Source organism: Dreissena polymorpha, chromosome 5, assembly GCF_020536995.1.
Source record: "Dreissena polymorpha isolate Duluth1 chromosome 5, UMN_Dpol_1.0, whole genome shotgun sequence".
Lineage (NCBI taxonomy): Eukaryota > Metazoa > Mollusca > Bivalvia > Myida > Dreissenidae > Dreissena > Dreissena polymorpha.
Genome location: NC_068359.1, coordinates 21076962 through 21096340, shown reverse-complemented (window position 1 = coordinate 21096340; position 19379 = coordinate 21076962). Strand labels below are relative to the sequence as shown.

At 36.4% G+C, this 19379-nt stretch overlaps 1 protein-coding gene and 1 long non-coding RNA gene across 12 annotated transcripts in view; both read right to left on the bottom strand.

Annotated features, from left to right (window-relative positions):
• The window catches only part of LOC127831774 (gastrula zinc finger protein XlCGF57.1-like), a 216836-nt gene that overhangs the window by 122952 nt on the left and 74505 nt on the right, over positions 1–19379 (bottom strand). For 7 of the 11 annotated variants that reach the window (XR_008026492.1, XM_052356823.1, XM_052356818.1 and 4 more), the window contains exon 2: positions 526–853. The exons of the other annotated variants lie outside the window; for them this stretch is intronic. Coding sequence is in view for 6 of the 7 variants with exons in the window: in XM_052356823.1 (XP_052212783.1) it covers positions 526–829 (304 nt within the window). In the remaining variant the exon portion in view is untranslated. The remainder of the gene's footprint in view (positions 1–525; positions 854–19379) is intronic. 11 annotated transcript variants of the gene reach the window in all.
• LOC127831784 (uncharacterized) lies at positions 8800–10293 on the bottom strand. Its single transcript, XR_008026493.1, has 2 exons — positions 10107–10293; positions 8800–8976 (listed from the first exon to the last, which is right to left on the bottom strand). It is a non-coding gene; the product is annotated as an uncharacterized LOC127831784 (long non-coding RNA).

The window sequence follows — 19379 nt, the reverse complement described above, 5'->3', positions numbered from 1 at the left end:
AAACAAGGAAAATTGCCTCCCTCCCTGGCGGCCATGTTTTTCAACCAACTGGAACCGAACCATTTTAAAACTCGTTTAAGATATTATTGGGACACAATCATGTTCTAAACAAGTTTCATGAAGATTGGACAATCAATGTCATTGTGGCCTCTAGAGTGTTAACAATGTAAATGTTGACAACAGAAAACGCACAATGAACAAAGGTGATCAAAAGAGCTCACCATGAGCACGTTGTGCTCAGGTGAGCTAAAAAAAATTACACAAAAGTAAAGTTGACACATGGTAAACCAACAAAGTTAACATCTGTTGCAATAATTACCTATTTTGTCAAAATAAAGGAAACAAATCCAAAAGGCACAAACAATTAGGAAATATAGGAGCTTTATGCAATACATTTACAGGATTTGTGTGCAAAATACATGAAAATTTTGGAATATAGGAATCCCTTGACAGCCTCCATTTATTGTTTGAACAAACAATGTGGGGACAGATATCAAACAATATGAGAACAGAGGCTAAGCATACCTAGTGTAGTGTCTTCTAATTTTTCCTTCACATTTCCATCTGTTACACCTTCTTGATAACTAAAAAGGCCTGCATGTAAAGTTTGGCTGGCGTAAGTGTCATTTTTGTCTGCAATGACATCAACAATGTGCTCTGCAACATGCTGTCTCAAACTAATAAGGTCCAGCATACCACGTCCACAGGTGTCACACCAGAACAGCTCCTTATCAATGCTATTAAAGATGTCATTAAATGTCAACATGTCTGTAACTTCACGGTCACTTGATGCTGATATCCCTTGATTGTCACAGACATTGGATTCCATGCCCTCTTTAATGCACTGGAAAACCTGTAAAAAAAAAGGCAAATCAAGTGTACAATTTTATTTTGACTGACCATGAAATGGCAACACAATTTTGTCTTCAAATGTAACGATGAGAATGTTGCAGGATTAACTAGATATGCCACGGACGCTTACGATTATCTTTTTCACTATAACCTACATATTAATGTTATTCAGCTGAGGAAATTTTAGCCCAGTCCACCAAACACTTAACAAGGAGATGAATACATATAATCTTCGTGACTATAGATTATACATGGTTTAAAGGCAACAGACAATAATTCTGCCAAAACTGGTCAAAGGCCAACTTTCCTTTCATAATAATACCTTCCAAATTAAGGTCATTCAACTGGGAAAGAAACCACATAGGGCTACAAGAGGAGTATAACCCCCACAAGCCTAAGGACTATGCTATAGTATAAAAACCAACCAAGGGGCTTTTTTTGCAAAAACTTGTCACAGTCGAAATTCCTTACATTATAATCATAGTCCATTAAGTTCATTCAACTGTGAAACTTTCATGGAAGTTTAAGTGAAATTGAGTACAAAATATTTTCACAACCATATATTTTATACTGTTTAACTGTAATTGGTATCATTGCTGCAAACAAAATGGTCGAAGTCAACATTCCTTCCTTTAAGGTATGTCAATACATAAAGGTCAAACAATCAAATCAACCAAGCAATTTAAGATCAATTCCATACACAACTTTGGGAAGTAAATACCGATGTGCAGTCTAAATATTTATATGGACAGACTATTGCAATCCTCAATGCCTCCCACTCCACAGGGGCATAAAACAAATCTTCACCATTGAGTGAACAATATGTATATCAAGTACTGCTTTACAGATTCCCCCTTTCAATGTAATAGTAAATTTATCTTTAAAGGTGATGTTTGTAGGTGTGAGTTCTAATTATTCTACTAAAGTCATGTACTTCAACAATATGTTTTACCATTTAATACAATTATAAGCAATATTAGATTGTTAATAGGTTTATACATGTATCTTCAAATAAGGGGAATTATTCATTGTTTGAATAAATGTCTATACTAAGGGTCAAATACAGTCGATATGCATCTTTACAATTAACCCTTTCAGCGCTGGAACTGAATTTTAAAGTCCTTTGCAAACAGTTTGGATCCAGATGAGACATCACAGAACGTGGCATCTCATCCTATGTTAGCGTTTCCGATCGCCAAAATCGCCAAAGGCGATTGAATCTTTCAGCTGGCGATTAAAATTTAAAATGTGAATGAAAATGGCGATTGCAAAAAAACCTGATATTTCTCTATAAGTATATAATATTCCCTACTTTTAAAGAGAACTCGATACCGATTTCCAAATGTAATCGCCATAAAAGCTCCAGGTGGTAATAGATAGTCCATTGATAAGAGATAACCGGATGCTCGTATCGTATATTCAAGCCACATAACACAGTCATGTATGCTGACAGATGCATCACGGGAAATTTTCGGGTAACTTTCCAGTTGCCAAACTGTGATATTTAACGTCCAATCGGTTACGAGAATGTTTATGGAGGCAGAGTTATATAGCGATTATTATTTTTAATTGACGTGTGTCACAGAGTAAGCGTTGATCGCAGGTTTATTAACAATGAATCACAGTTGTAGCATTAATACGTGATATAAAACCGGTAAATAAAGCAGTACATTAAAGGCGGTTTCGGGCATCATCATCACAATTATTTACCGTACTGTATAAAACAATCATTAATTAATTAAGTTAATTGCAATTGGTGAGCAGTGTAAAATTACTTACGGCGAGTAAGTTGTGAAAAACAAAACCCGTTAATAATTTGATGCGGTATCAAATTAAATCCAGCGCATGTATATTTTATCATGTCTATTTGTAAAACTGATTTACACAGTTTTTCTACAATCACGTGATAATAACTATTCACTATGCACTAATACCGGTATGCCATGTAAAACCCATGTTATAAGAAAGAGCGAGAAATTATTGCTGTCGTCTGCAATGCCAAGTTCTACGCATGCAAAGCATGCTTTTTTAATAACAGACGATGTGTAACTAAATATAGCCTAGCCGCTCAGTACATAAGTATTTAAGACTTACAAATTTACTGGTACGTTTGAATAAATTATCTATTGCAACTTTGGAAAAAATATGTCAATTCAAGAATACATTGCAGTAAATGTATTTTTCAAGAATAAAGAAGCACCAGACTACGGCAAAAATTATTTGGAGAAGGGGGGGGGGTGGCAAATAGGAGTTACGCAAGACCCACGCAATCAAAGACCGGGGCATATCTGAAAGTTCTAACATTGTATACCGTTTATGCCAGTGCATGAAAATAAATATAAATGAAAAAAAAACAACAAAAAAACATGAAACTATTTGATTTCAGGTAACAAATGATTTATTTAAATGTGACTTCATTGATAATTTAATACAGTCATTGTTGATACCTATAGATTCATGATAATGATTAATAATGTCGTTCATTGAGCAAATAAGGTTATAATATACAAATGTATGTCGTTATCGTAGTGCTGAAATTTGGCTACTAATTTTTTTTCCTTAGCGCCAACCTAGTCATCAGGATCCAAACTGTTTGCTATTCTGATAGTATTCTTTGAAAAAAAATCAAAGAAAATGCTAATGTTAGAAATTCAGCAGACAACATTTTAGCAGACGACAAATTTTCCAGCATGCAACGGTTTAAGTTTTTTTTCTTGATGTGTGTGACAGTGTGGTTTTCCTCAAGTTACTTCAGTTACTGCCCGGCCACAGCGACAGAAAATGTCAACATTAAAGGGATCTTTTCACGGTTTGGTAAATTGACAAAATTGAAAAATGTTGTTTCAGATTCGCAAATTTTCGTTTTAGTTATGATATTTGTGAGGAAAAAGTATTACTGAACATTTACCATAGTCCAATATAGCCCTTATATGTATCTTTTGACGATTTGAAAACCTAAAAATTATAAAGCGTTGAAACGCGAAACGATTGAATAATTTGGTGAGTTCTGTTGTTGTCATTTAAATTATCGAAACCACGAAGATTGCTTATATAACGTATAAAATACTTATTCTGTGTATACTCGGCGGAATAGCCGAGAGGGCTAGTGTGTTTTTACCTCAGACTGACTCCAGGACTCCGGGGGTCACTGGTTCGAGCCCTGGTACCGGCTTCTTTTTTTTCCTTGTTTTAATTTTATTTTTGACTTTTTACTGGAGCTTTTAAGATCCAATGTTTACATTTATCAATATAAATCATTTAATGACAAACTTCAAAATATGCCAAAATATGTGAAAAGGCCCCTTTAAATATGGTTCCGTAAACAAAACACATAGACAGAATTGCAGCTATAGTTCAAAATGTGTCCAAACTTTTGTGAGTCTAGTTAGTTAATTAGGAAGTAGTGCTGAGACTCAATCCTGGTCCTGTCAAACTGTAGCCCCAGGAGCAAAAGGAGCGGTCGGTCAAGTAGACCAAAATTTCACTTGTCCTGACCAAAAAGCAATTTTGTCCTGACCATTATATCGTATTCTGCTCAGTACTTCGCAAAATATTGAAATAATACAAAATGCTCAAATCATAAAGACTTTAATCGTTCAAAATACATATTAACAATTTCAATACTAATAGAACTGTCTAGTATAAGGCCAGCATTTTTTTTAATTTGTTTTACGGGAAAATTTTCAGACAAATTGAGTCGGGGGGATAAATAAAAATAAAATCATGAAAAGTGAGCAGTCTACCAAAAAAATAAAAATAAATCTGTCTAAACTGATTATATTTTTTTTGAAAATTTAAAATTAAGCCAATTTAACCTTATGTATACTTGCATTAACCTTTAAGTGTTTTATATATCTTATTACACTGTTGTAGAAGCTTTTTATAATAATAGTAAACATATTTTTATATATATTAATATGTAAAAGCACCTTTCGCATGTATTATACTATATTGCTTCAATAGAGACCATATACCACGCTAGGTGTGTAGTGTATTATAGTGATTGTTAAACTTTTGTTGAGTGTTAATCATATGTATGTTTATAACAAATATATAGCATGCATTTGACTTTAATAAATTAGAATTGAACACTTTTTAAATTGTTTAATAGCTTTAAATAACAACCAACTTTGTAACTTTCATCCATGGCTGGAAAATGCACACTAAAAAATACTATTTAATATACAACAGACTTGCTTTATATCATGATAATGTGTATCAATCATGAGCAAAAATGAGCCACATAACAGGAAATTGGACCTTATAGGGCGATTGGGACCATTTTGGCTCCAAAAGAGCAGTCTGATCAGGATCCAAACTGTTCAACAAAATGGTCATTCAGTCAGTTCTTCTAAAGATGTTAAGCGAACGCTTTGGATCCTGATCAGACTGCGCTTGAATTGATCTTGATCCAAACTTTGTGTAGTGAAAGTTCTAGTACATAAAATGTGAATATATAGACTTATAAAAACATGTGCTGCATTTCATTTTATATTCAGAGAGAGTTATAGTGTTTATATACGTAAAGTGAAGTTAACTTGTTCAAATCATGCAGAAAATTTGCCCTCCCTAGGGGTTACGGTTTGCTTGTAAATATAAATAAAACAAGAGCACCGCCTTGCTGGTGCAGACCGCTCATCTATTTTCTTTTTAAAGGTGAAGGGACTCTCATTTTCAATCACAAAGGAGGGAGGGGTGGAGTGAAGAGGGGTGCATTGTGTGGGGGTGTGGACATTTATTACATTATTTTCCTTAAATGCGAAAAAAAGAGAAAAAAAAAATTCGGGGGGTGGGGGGGGGTGGGGGGGGGATTCTTGGGTGCGATGGTTGGACGGTATTTCAAACATAAAATAATAAAAATAAATATTTGTGTTTTTTAACCGTTTCAAAAAAAAATTGGGTGGGGGTGAGGTGGGGGGTATAGTGTGAGGGTGTGGTGGTAATTTGTGAGATGATCTTAAAAAAAAAAAAAAAAAAAAAAAATCAGGGGGGGGGATTCGGGTGGGGTGGGGGGGGGGGTGGGGGGGGGATTCTTGGGTGCGATGGTTGGACGATGGTTGGACGGTATTTCAAACATAAAATAATCAAAATAAATAGTTTTGTTTTTTAACCGTTTAAAAAACCGTGTGGTGGTCATTTGTGAGATGATCTTAAAAAAAAAATAAAAAAAAATAGGGGGGGTGATTCGGGGGGGGGGGGGGGGGGGGGGGGGGGCGGGGGGGGGGGCGGGGGGGGGAAGGGGGGGGGCACGGGCGATGGTTTGGGTGGAGTCTATTGTGGTATGTCAGGTAAGAGTAGTTTTGTCAAAGTATCAATCAAATCTAATCATAAATAAAGAAGTTATGGCAATTTTAGCAAAATTATGAAAGTATTTGAAGTTTGAAAGCAAAAGCCTTGATAGAAGTAAAGTGGATCGAAACACAAAATTTAACCATATATTCAAAGTTACTAAGTCAAAAAAGGGCCATAATTCCGTAAAAATGACATCCAGAGTTATGCAACTTGTCCTTTTACTGTACCCTTATGATAGTTTGCGAGTGTTCCAAGTATGAAAGCAATATCTATGATACTTTAGGGGTAAAGTGGACCAAAGCACAAAACTTAACCAAACTTTCAATTTTCTAAGTATAAAGGGCCCATAATTCCGTCCAAATGCCAGTCAGAGTTACATAACTTTGCCTGCACAGTCCCCTTACGATAGTTAATAAGTGTTGCAAGTATAAAAGCAATAGCTTTGATACTGTAGGAATAAAGTGGACCTAAACACAAAACATAACCAAATTTTCAATTTGCTACGTATAAAAAGGGCACATAATTCTGTCAAAATGCCAGTCAGAGTTACATTACTTTGCCTGCACAGTCCCCTTATGATAGTTAGTAAGTGTTTCAAGTATGAAAGCAATAGCTTTGATACTTAAGGAATAAAATGGACCTAAACACAAAACTTAACCAAAATATTCAATTTTCTAAGTATAAAAAGGGCACATAATTCTGTCAAAATGCACGCCAGAGTTATCGTTCTTTGCCTGCCCAGTCCCCTCATGATAGTTAGTAAGTGTACCAAGTTTGAATGCAATAGCATTGATACTTTCTGAAAAAATTGGACCTAAACGCAAAACTTAACAAAAATTTTCAATTTTCTAAGTATAAAAAGGGCACATAATTCAGTCAAAATGCACGCCAGAGTTATCTAACTTTGCCTGCCCAGTCCCCTCATGATAGTAAGTAAGTGTACCAAGTTTGAATGCAATAGCATTGATCCTTTCTGAGAAAAGTGGACCTCAACGCAAAACTTAACCGGACGCCGACGCAGACGCCAAGGTGATGACAATAGCTCATAATTTTTTTTCAAAAAATAGATGAGCTAAAAATCATTCTCTGAAACCGCAAGGCCCTTGGGTTGTTGCGTTGCATGCCAACCATATAGTGGTTCTTTGCTAAGTTTCCTCAAAGCATGTCTCCGTGGTCAAAACTGTTTGCGCTTCAGGGGTCAACTGATTTATATAGATTAATGTCTTTGATAATCCCTAACAACACAGACACCGCAAGGGTCAGGGGTTCAATATTTCGTGTGTAACATATTAGTGTTTTCTTCTTCTAGGTGTGATCAAATCATACATTTGGAGTTAAAAATATCCCGGCCTTGTTTCACATGCTTAATATTTACTTATATAATAAAGAGTTAAACAATATTATTCTCTCAAAACGCATGGGTTACTTTAGGTGAAAATTATTTTGTATGTGACATTGTATGGCGGTAATCTTCGTAGGTTTTGTATCATGTCCATTGGCTTCACATTAGCCCCAACAAAATATTGAGGTAAAAGACACAATATACCTAGAAACCTAGATTTATTTCATTGAACATTTTCTTAAGTGAAATTCGTATAAAGAATTAAATAGCACATGTAGCAAGGATTTAAATTGTTCTAGTAGACTCTGCTGACTGTTCATAACTTACTCGCAAGATTAATTATATATAGAACACAACTTTTGAACTATGTAATTGTATACCGGTATTTTAAAATAGTATTTTATTTTTAAAATTTCGTAAAAGATTCACAGTATTGTCAAAACAAGAGCACCGCCTTGCGGGTGCAGACCGCTCATCTATTTTCTTTTTAAAGGTGAAGGGACTCTCATTTTCAATCACAAAGGAGGGAGGGGTGGAGTGAAGAGGGGTGTATAGCATGGGAATGTGGACATTTATTACATTATTTTCCAAAAATGGGAAAAAAAATGCTAAAAAAAAAATCGGGGGGGGGGGGGTGTTTAACCATTAAAAAAAATGAAATTTGGGGTGGAGGTGGGGTGGGGGGTATAGTGTGAGGGTGTGGTGGTCATTTGTGAGATGATCTTAAAAAAAAAAATTAGGGGGGGGGGATTCGGGTGGGGGGAGGGGGGGTGGGGGGATTCTTGGGTGCGATGGTTGGACGGTATTTCAAACATAAAATAAATATTTGTTTTTTTTTATTGGTTTCAAAAAAAAATAATTTGGGGGGGGGGGGTGGGGTGGGGGTATAGTGTGAGGGTGTGGTGGTCATTTGTGAGATGATCTTAAAAAAACAAAAAAAAAACAAGGGCTGTTTGTAAAACATGCATGCCCCCCATATGGGCTGTCCGTTGTAGTGGCAGCCATTGTGTGAATACGTTTTTTGTCACTGTCACCTTGACCTTTGACCTAGTGACCTGAAAATCAATAGGGGTCATCTGCGTGTCACGATCAATGTACCTATGAAGTGTCATGATCCTAGGCAAAAGCGTTCTTGAGTTATCATTCAAAAATCATTTTACTATTTCGGGTCACCGTGACCTTGACCTTTGCCCTTGTGACCTCAAAATCAATAGGGGTCATCTGCAAGTCATGATCAATCTACCTGTGAAGTTTCATGATCCTAGGCATATGCGTTCTTGAGTTATCATCCGAAAACCATTTTACTATTTCGGGTCACCGTGACCTTGACCTTTGACCTAGTGACCTCAAAATCTATAGGGGTCATCTGCGAGTTATGATCAATCTACCCATGAAGTTTCATGATCCTAGGCGTATGCATTCTTGAGTTATCATCCAGAAACCATTTTACTATTTCGGGTCACCGTGACCTTGACCTTTGACCTAGTGACCTCAAAATCAATAGGGGTCATCTGCGAGTCATGATCAATCTACCCATGAAGTTTCATGATCCCTGGCGTATGCATTCTTGAGTTATCATTCAAAAACCATTTTACTATTCAGGGGTGGCGAAATATCAAACAACTATACTTGTCCACGGACAACCATTTAGGAAATTTAACTTGTCCGTTGCTGAACTACACTTGTCCGTTAATGTTTATATAAATTATAAACGCATTTGTTGAGTAATGTAAAACAATGTGGAATATACCAAAATGAGTATGATTTGCTAGTTTTGTTTATAGTTGTATTTCAATAGTACATTCATTATAGCAGTATATTATAAACAATATAAAAACTTTCTAAAACTTTTAATCTTGCAAAGCTAGTGTTATTAAAACATGTGTTGAACATAAGTACATCATTATCTTAACAAATCAAACTTGTTCAATATGTCCACCTCATCAGACTGAGGCTCCGGTACTGGTAGCAATTTGATTATCATCAACTGGTAACCATTAAAATCTGTGAGCCAAGTTTCTTGAAAAGTTCTGGTGCGTTTACTTAGATCATATTTGTTATCATAATCTTTCTTAGTTTTTTTGGGAGGTGGACTGCTCAAAGCTTCGGGTTTCTGCTCCGTTGTTGAAGATTTAAAATAACTAAATGTTCCATTTTTACCATTAAAGTCGTCTTAAATAACAAGGAAGACCGTGTTTTGATTATCTTATTTTGATACTTTTTATTTCCGTCTGATTGTAAAAATAAAGAAACCAGTCTGTACCCTGTCTAACAGTCGGGCCGAATGTTTAAAATGCGGCAAGCTCCTGGTCTCGTATAGAATAAGGGAGATCACTGCGCAGGAGAGTGCCCGTATTTAGCTTGATTGCTCCGCAAATAGCACTGACAATGTAATCGCATGACAACATCCGGTTTTGTAAAACTTAATTACGGCTTTAATACAATGTATTTTTTTGTATACCTGGGCCCGACTTTTAAAAAACTTGTTGTCCACGGACAACTTAATTGAAAAAAATCAGTTGCCCAAACAAGCAAATGTACGAGTCGGGCAACACGGACATTTGATTTCGCGACCCCTGCTATTTCGGGTCACTGTGACCTTGACCTTTGACCTAGTGACCTCAAAATCAATAGGGGTCATCTGCGAGTCATGGTCAATGTACCTATGAAGTTACATGATCCTAGGCCCAAGCGTTCTTGAGTTATCGTCTGACAACCACCTGGTGGACGGACCGACAGACAGACCAACCGACGGACAGACCGACATGAGCAAAGCAATATACCCCCTCTTCTTCGAAGGGGGGCATAAAAATAGGGGGGGGGAGGGGGGGAGGGCACAGGGGATGGTTTGGGTGGAGTCTATTGTGGTATGTAAGGTAAGAGTAGTTTTGTCAAAGTATCAATCAAATCTAATCATAAATAAAGAAGTTATGGCAATTTAAGCAAAATTTAATAATTTGACCTTGAGAGTCAAGGTCATTCAAAGGTCAAGGTAAAATTCAACTTGCCAGGTACAGTAACCTCATGATAGCATGAAAGTATTTGAAGTTTAAAAGCAAAAGCCTTGATAGTTAAGAAGTAAAGTGGATCGAAACACAAAATTTAACCATATATTCAAAGTTACTAAGTCAAAAAAGGGCCATAATTCCGTAAAAATGACAACCAGAGTTTTGCAACTTGTCCTTTTACTGTACCCTTCAGTGTTCTCCGGAAGCACCGGCGGCCGGCGATTTCGCCGGCTACTGACAGTCTAGGCGCCGGCTACTTTCCCAAAAAATATCAATTGGAAACGGCGCAAAAAACGCCCGTTTTAATTCCAGTTGTGACGCGATTTTTCAATTTCGTCTTTTTATTAACTAACCGGATGTTTCTATTCTAATGCGCGTTAATTTTGCGCCGAACTGGAAGAAGCACGGATAAAACCGATCGATACAGTACACTCCACGCGTTTTCCCCAATTTCTCTCGCTTCTCCGCGGGCAGTGACCTGGAGGGAGATTAAGAAAATCCCGCGATACGCGGCGTTTGCATGATTTTGGACGCGGCCGTTAACGATCGGCAAAATTGATAAGCCGACGCGGCGGCCCTCGGCGTTGGCAACGCGGGGGAAACTCCGCATTTAACGAGATAACGATCAGTTTAACGTTGTTTGACTTCCTGATTTTCAAATAAAATTACATTTATTACAAGTACATACATGTAGTATAATATATACAATTAAAAAAAAACAACCAAGATAGATCGATCTCGACGTGGTTGTAGAAGTAGTTGTTGTTGTATAGAAAACTCGTTGATTTCCGACAAACAAAGCGTCGTCTTTTAACTGATACTTACCAATTAATATAATCACAGTTTGCAACATTGTTTTTATTTTGATAATTTAATCCAAAGTTTTCATGTTAGCAGGTGTTTTTTCTATACTGAACATGTAGCCAAATGACCGAGGACCCTATTAAAAGTCTCGCAAAAATTCGCAATATGTGTGAATTGACAGTTTGACGTCATGAAAGAAATACCGCTTCCTGTATGAAGGCATGAAAAACACACTGTTCTCGCCAACAAAATTGGCTTCCTTTGTTTGGCAATCAACACGCTAAACCAATGGGGTGTTTATAACTCAATAGCAACTGTCGAAATATGTAACTGCACGTGCTTAGCTCCGCCTTTCGAATCTTTTACAGGGAACAAAGGGTGGAGTTTAACAGTTAATTGAACACGTGTTTTACGAAAAGTTGAGTCCCGAATAGCCGTAATTACTTGGTCTAAGCTTTGACACAACAAATAAATCTATCTCGGATTTTCCGACAAAGGCCATTTTCCTAACTTTTTGTACATTTACTAATAATGGCGTCCGCGTGTTTACGAAATTCGAAACACATTCATCTTAAATAACGGTGTCTTGTTGGATAATTACTGGATTTTATTTTTTTATTTTATTTTTTGGTATGCCCAGTAGCACACTGCTAACGCGGTGTTGCGCGGCGGTCACTGATAAGAACGGAAATCATCTGCATTTACCGACTTGGCTAAAGTAATACACGCCGCGGGAATTAGCGAACGCGGCGTAACGCCGAGCGTTTTATCGAGTTCACCTCGCTTTCCAACGCCGCGTGAACACTCGCTAGCAGAAAAAAACCCGCGGAGGGAGCGCGTTTTTTTTTGGAAAACGCGTGGAGTGTACTTTAGTTCGTATCTTTCCGTAAAAGATTATTACCCGCTTTTTAAACAACTGCCAAGTGTTGGTGGATCAGCTCACACGGACAATTTTTACCCAACAGTTACAGTGGAGTGTGGAAGTCAGGCAGATTTAGAAAGTATGATTTTTTCCATCTTAAATCCGAGATGATTTACCTCATCATACACCTGTCCCCAAATAATTAAATTCTATATGATTTTGCTATTTAGCCTTGTTTGTTTTGCCAATTTGATAAAAACAATTACCTGATCTATTATTTGATTCCACATGTACTGCAGTACCTACATAACATTTAAGATTGCTATATTATCAGCAAGTTTGGAAGTCATCATAAGCAGTTTGTATTTATAACTGGTTCCTATTTCTTCTTCATAAGAAGTTGGTAAACTGTTCAAAAGTAAAAAATGTGTTTCCAATGTCTCTAGTGTTTTTTATTACTGTCAATTCTAGTTATTCAATGCAAAATGTAACATCTTTGAACACTAAGTTTTTTATCAAAGAATATTTAAAGCAGTGGAAGCTTATTCTTGATGCAGCTCAAAACAGATGCATAAAGCTCATACAAGAGCTTTCTGCATAACTTTTTCACTGCATTAAACGGCCTACTACTATCTGAAAGATCACTGCTAAATTTACATAATTTTATGAACAATATCTAGTGGCAATTATAATGTAAACTGAACAGGTAAAGGGTTAAACCAACCAATGTCAATATTTAATAATTTAGAGTAAAATTGACTTCTTTTGTTCACAGAGATGCCACCACTGGGACAATCCCTGGAAGAGGAGGACCTGAAAAAGCTACAGAACGACCTTAACCAGTTTGTCCAAGTGCAGCCTGAGCCAGCCCCACAGTTTGGAGAAGCAGAATACCAAGATGCCCTCCACGCCCTTGGCACCTTGCATCATCTGCAAAAACTCATTATTATTTTGAATTTCGTATCACATAATATGGGCATGATGTCAACAATGGTGTTCTGAAGATTATCTTTTTTAATTGAAATTGTTTCTGCTCCGTTTTAAATTAATTTGATTTTAAAATATGCTACATTTGTCTCGTTGATGTTGATGTCTGCCATTTCGGAAATGCAATATGAAAATCATTTGTTAAATACTCACTGATTGGCTAATAGCGTGTGGTATTGGCTGCAATAGCCAATGAAAATTGCTGACGCTTTACAAGTCAAATTGGCACAACGAAACAACCCGTATTATAAACACATTTTGAACAACACTTTCGGCAATCTGCGCATTTTTTTTTCTAGTTTTCGATAAAATACTAGGTTGGCGGGTGAAATGTTAATAAAAAAACGAAAGTGACTTTTATTTTTATTTGTATTTGTCGAAAAATAGGGTCGGTCACTCCCGTAAAACAGATAATAAAAAAATGCTGGCCTAACAGGAAAACTTGAGATGATTGATTTTTAAACATACAAAGACATAATACCTGACAAAAACTTGTGTTTTGCCACCATAAAGCAGAAAATGATCGGTAGGTACCGGTGTTGTAAAATGCATATTTTTAACAAGGGAGAATATTCTTGTTATCTTGGCAAAGAAAAATGTTACGGGTTGCTTGCCTTGTGAACAGTACGGTGTAGTATCATATGGAACTATATCTCGCGCTTTGTCGTTTAAACGTAAACAAAATATATAATCGAAAAAGTTTTGTGGTAACTTCACAAAAACAACAGATTTAAAGGCACTTTTTCAAAGTAATAAAATTATAAGAACCACTTGTCCCGTCGGACTAGCAAATTCCTCCTCACGTCTTGTCAGAGAGTGTGCCAACGTGTACAGGCCAGCTGCTTCTGATGGTTAATTATATTTGTTTGGACATGTCCATTTTTATCAATGTTTGCTATGTATATTGTTTATTTATTAACTTTTTTTCCAGTAGAAAAATAAAACTGATTAAAATTCGATTAATTATATTTGTCAGGTCATGTCAATTTTTATCGATGTTTGCAATGTATGTTTTTTTATATAAGTTTTTCAAACTAGAACAAGGGCTGTTTGTAAAACATGCATGCCCCCCATATGGGCTGTCAGTATAGTGGCAGCCATTGTGTGAATACGTTATTTGTCACTGTGACATTGACCTTTGACCTAGTGACCTGAAAATCAATAGGGGCCATCTGCCAGTCATATTCAATGTACCTATGAAGTTTCATGATCCTAGTCGTAATTATTCTTGAGTTATCATCAGGAAACCATTTTACTGTTTTGAGTGACTGTGACCTTGACCTTTGACCTAGTGACCTGAGAGTTAATAGGAGTCATCTGCCAGTCATGATCAATGTACCTATGAACTTTCATAATCCTAGGCGTAAGCATTCTTGAGTTATAATCCGGGAACCATTTTACTATTTTGAGTCACTGTAACCTTGACCTTTGACCTAGTGAACTGAAAATCAATAGGGTCATCTGCCAGTCATGATCACAGAGCTTCCGTTAGCTTTTAAAAAATGGAAGTCCTGACTTCCAAGCCTAAAATTTTGGATGTCCCAGACATAAATTTTGAAGTCCTGATTTAATTTTAGAATTTTAATATACGTACATGTTCCAACTTTATCTATTACCCGATAATCCAGTATTATAACAATTTCTTTTTTCAAAACCAAAATACGGACAATATTGACGTCCTCAAACGTCCTCAATTTTACGCAAGTTGAATTGTGGGATGGGGGAATTCCCAGTAAACATGTGTTAATCATGTGACGCGATTTGAGAAAATAGAGCACTGTTCATATTAAGTGATTATGACAAATCAACGACTGAATTTAAAATGTTACATGTAAATTATGATTGACGAAAAATACTGTATCCAAAAACGACTGTCCGAAAAAATGTACGTGTTTTGCATGAAATAATCTATGCACATCATTTAACTGCAGAAAATGAAAACCATTTACTAATTAAATACGTAAGCAATATGTAATTTGGTTAACATATTGCTTTACAATATGCTATCGCACTACTTTACTTGGCTAATCAACACTTAAAATATTTTAAGATGACGGACATTTCACTTATAAGATTTTTGGAAACTAGCGAAGATATTTCGTCAGTTTCAGTTCATGTCTGTACCATCTGCTAACAAATCGGACATAAATAAATAAAATAGCGGGGAAAATCGGTACGGAAATTTCCGGAATGCAGACTATTAAATTCGTTCTTAAATTATCATGCACGCGAACGAATTTTCGTGAATTTATTATTTGTCGGTTTATTTCCATACTGTCTTTCAGATTTTTTTCATCGCAAATCAGGCGATCGATAGACAATTTTTCTATCGCCAGAGCCGAGATTTCATCGCATTGGCAATCAGGCGATGGGTTAATTTTGCAGACTGCTTATTTTCAAATGCTTATAAACAAACGTGTTATCCGAAATCATTTCCAGATTTTATTATTCACGGAAGGTCACGAAAATTCTAGCAACAAATAAACATTTCTCCTGTATTTCGTGTACATATGAAAATCATGCAAAAATTAGACTTTATGTACAACATCACGTCATTATTCCTCGGGGAAAGCGTGGACTCAAATATTTGATTGCCTAATAAACACATCGTAACGCAGAGGTCGCTTAGGCTGCTATTCCATCTGTCCGTATCCGCATCCGCATACGCAAAAAAAACAAGTTGAAATGCACTGCACTTATTCCATTCATCCGCATCCGTATAGCCGCACGCGCAAAAGGCGTCCGCAAAAGAACGCTCAAGTGAGCATTCTAATGCGGACAAGATACGGACGTCATTTAGCACGATGAGGGAAGCTGTCATCTCAAAAATCAAATGAAAACAAATCAGTGCTCACGCTGCTGACAGACATTATCGCCAATGGCGATTATTTTATCCAACCGGCTATTATTTCTTAAAATTGTCTAGAAAAAATGGCGATTATTCTATCCGCCTACATCAAAAAACAAATTGTCTCTAAATGTTTTCCAGGCGAATGAGAAACGCCTGCAAATCGGGCCACCAAGCAGGAAAAATCGATAACGAGATTACCTGTGTACACACTCGACCCTGTGTATTGTCATACACGCGTCAATAACTTTTGCGACATTGTGGCCTAGAGCGTTTTTCTCAATCAGTGTCCGACAGCAGTGATATATTTCGGAAAAAAACATTTTTAATCTCCCCGTGCTTTACCATTTATCGGTAACTGTTAGATTTATGTTAATTTTTTGCCAATTATTAATTAATTGTCATGAAATCGCCGCTTTATATTGTCGGCTGGTTTTATTTTTCACGCCGCTTTTTTTCTGCAATTAGATAACGTTGATCATTGCTTGGTGAAATAATTATTTAATCACCATCAACTAATTATCCCCGTAATTACCGCTGTTTGTCGTCTGCTTTAACATAGTGATTTCAATTTTTAACCAGGTAACCTGGTTTTCCCAATTCAAAGGGACCCTGGCATATGCCATGGCCAGCTAATTTTAACGAAACACGTGTTTGGAATTAAACTGAGGTGATGTATTTTAACTCGCGCGCTGTGACGTTAATTGATGTAAACATGATGGCGTTGCGAAAGTGTTTTTTTTTAATAAATCATTTACCATTGATACTGGCCTCTGCCTACAATATTGCGGCCGATGGCAAACGTCGTATTAAGAGATAAAGAAGTCGAACCATATGCACAATTTAGATTATGCATATTAATATTTTATATTATGCATATTTCATGTGCAAACCGCGTACAATTTTTCTGATTACCGTAATCGGATACTGTATTTTTTTCGTCGATTATGATTTATTTTCGAAGTTCATAATAGCAACAATAGAATGACGAATACACATGCGGTGATACTGAAGGTGTGGTTTATAATATTTTGAGTTGTATTCACCAAAAATTGCAATTGGAAAAACTTAAAAAAAAATAGTATAATTAGTAAGGGCTCTGGGTGGGTTGGGGCCTCTGTCCTTAATTCTTATGTGTATGTAACTGTATCTGAGATCAGGTTTGTTAAGTCACACCCACAACATTGAATGTATTCTATATTGTAAAGCCATGACCATGATACTATTTTATAAGAAAATGACACACTTATATTATGCTTGTTTTTAAGTGTGTGTGTGTGTGTGTGTGTGTGTGTGTGTGTGTGTGTGTGTGTGTGTGTGTGTGTGTGTGTGTGTGTGTGTGTGTGTGTGTGTGTGTGTGTGTGTGTGTGTGTGTGTGTGTGTGTGTGTGTGTGTGTGTGTGTGTGTGTGTGTGTGTGTGTGTGGTGTGTGTGTGTGTGTGTGTGTGTGTGTGTGTGTGTGTGTGTGTGTGTGTGTGTGTGTGTGTGTGTGTGTGTGTGTGTGTGTGTGTGTGTGTGTGTGTGTGTGTGTGTGTGTGTGTGTGTGTGTGTGTGTGTGTGTGTGTGTGTGTGTGTGTGTGTGTGTGTGTGTGTGTGTGTGTGTGTGTGTGTGTGTGTTATAACTTAAAGGGATCTTTTCACGCTTTGGTAAATTGACCAAATAGACACGTTGTTTCAGATTCGCACATTTTCGTTTTAGTTGGTATTTGTGAGGAAACAGTAATACTGAACATTTACCATGGTCTAATATAGCCATTATATGCATCTTTTGACGATTTTAAAACCTAAAAATTATAAAGCGTTGCAACGCGAAACAATTGAATAATTTGGAGAGTTCTGTTTTTGTCGTTACATTTTGTGAAACTACGAAGATTGCTTATATAAGGTATAAAATACGACAAGTATGTGTACTTGGCGGAATAGCTCAGTAGGCTAAGCGTTCTTGAGTAATCATCCGGAAACCATCTGGTGGAAGGACCGACGGACCGACCGACATGTGCAAAACAATATACCCCCTCTTCTTCAAAGGGGGGTATTAAAATAAAACTGATTAAAATTATATGTGTTTGCCTTATTTTTATGTTTCTAATTAATATATCAATAATATATATTAATTTCTTAGGTTAAAAATGAAGTTATTGTAAATGGAAGCTGCAAATTTACTCAACTAATGTTACTGAATGGTTTGCAAAAATAATTGTGTTTCTACCCAGTGATTTTAATGCTATTTAAGTTGGAATGAGAATTTTTTTTATCCTATTGCACATTTTACAATTTAAAAAAATGATGTTACTCCATTTACTACTCATTTATTCTTTTCAAGTTACATTAAGATTTATGGATACATTTGTAGTTTGTAAACCCTTTCATAAGTTAGAACATAAATATACATGTGTAACTGATTTTGAAAACATACCTGTCATTATACTATGTGTATTTTGCCTCGATGCCCAGTCAATAATGGTGATTTAAATGATTTTTTCACCTAACGAAAGACGTGTTATCCATCATTTTCGTTTTCAGCTTTAGACAAGTGCGCATGCGCAAGCACTGCGCGACACCTTGTTCCGCTTAAAATCGAGTTGTGGATACCTCTAATATACATACCTGAGTTAATTATTATAAACCTAGGTACTTTTTTAAATACAAACTAAGTGCTGAAGCGTCTAACTATAACAGTGCCATAACGTCCAACTTCTAGTGCTGAAGTAACTACCGATTGCCGAAGTGACTAAAGTCCGAAGTGACCATGCAGATGCCAAACTGACTAGGGTTCAAAATATTATATTTCCCCAGATGAGAGTTGCTTATTTTTTATGTATGCTCAAGACATTTGAATAAACATACAAATAATATGTTTTTACCAATCTGTTAATATATTTTTGTGACGACAGAGCTCCAGATAACGACTGGGTCGTATTTTCGTAATTACGAATTATTTTCAAGTCCATTACATATTTATTTCAAAATCTTGTCGTACCATTAAGAATTACACAATCAAGTTACGAATATTATTTTTACATCGGTTCGTATCGATTTTATTGAGTTCTTTTCGCGTATTAAAGATCTTTGCAGTGCTTATATAGAATGGTTATCGGATTTGTTTAACAAAGCGCATTTTTCCCAATAAAAGCGGCGTATACAGTCTATCTGTCATAAAACAATGGCGGCGCCCAGAGAGCGTCCTAAAAACTGCAAAGCGTCCAAAAACACACTTTTAACATATTGTACACAAAGTGAGCCGAAGTTAAATGTTTAGAAAGACATTATAGATAAGATCTTATACAATGTTGTATGTTCAGTTGCCGACACAGTCGGAAAAGCTTAACAAAAACGCGTCACGACGGGTCCAAACTTAAACACAAAAAAAACATTGAACGAGTGG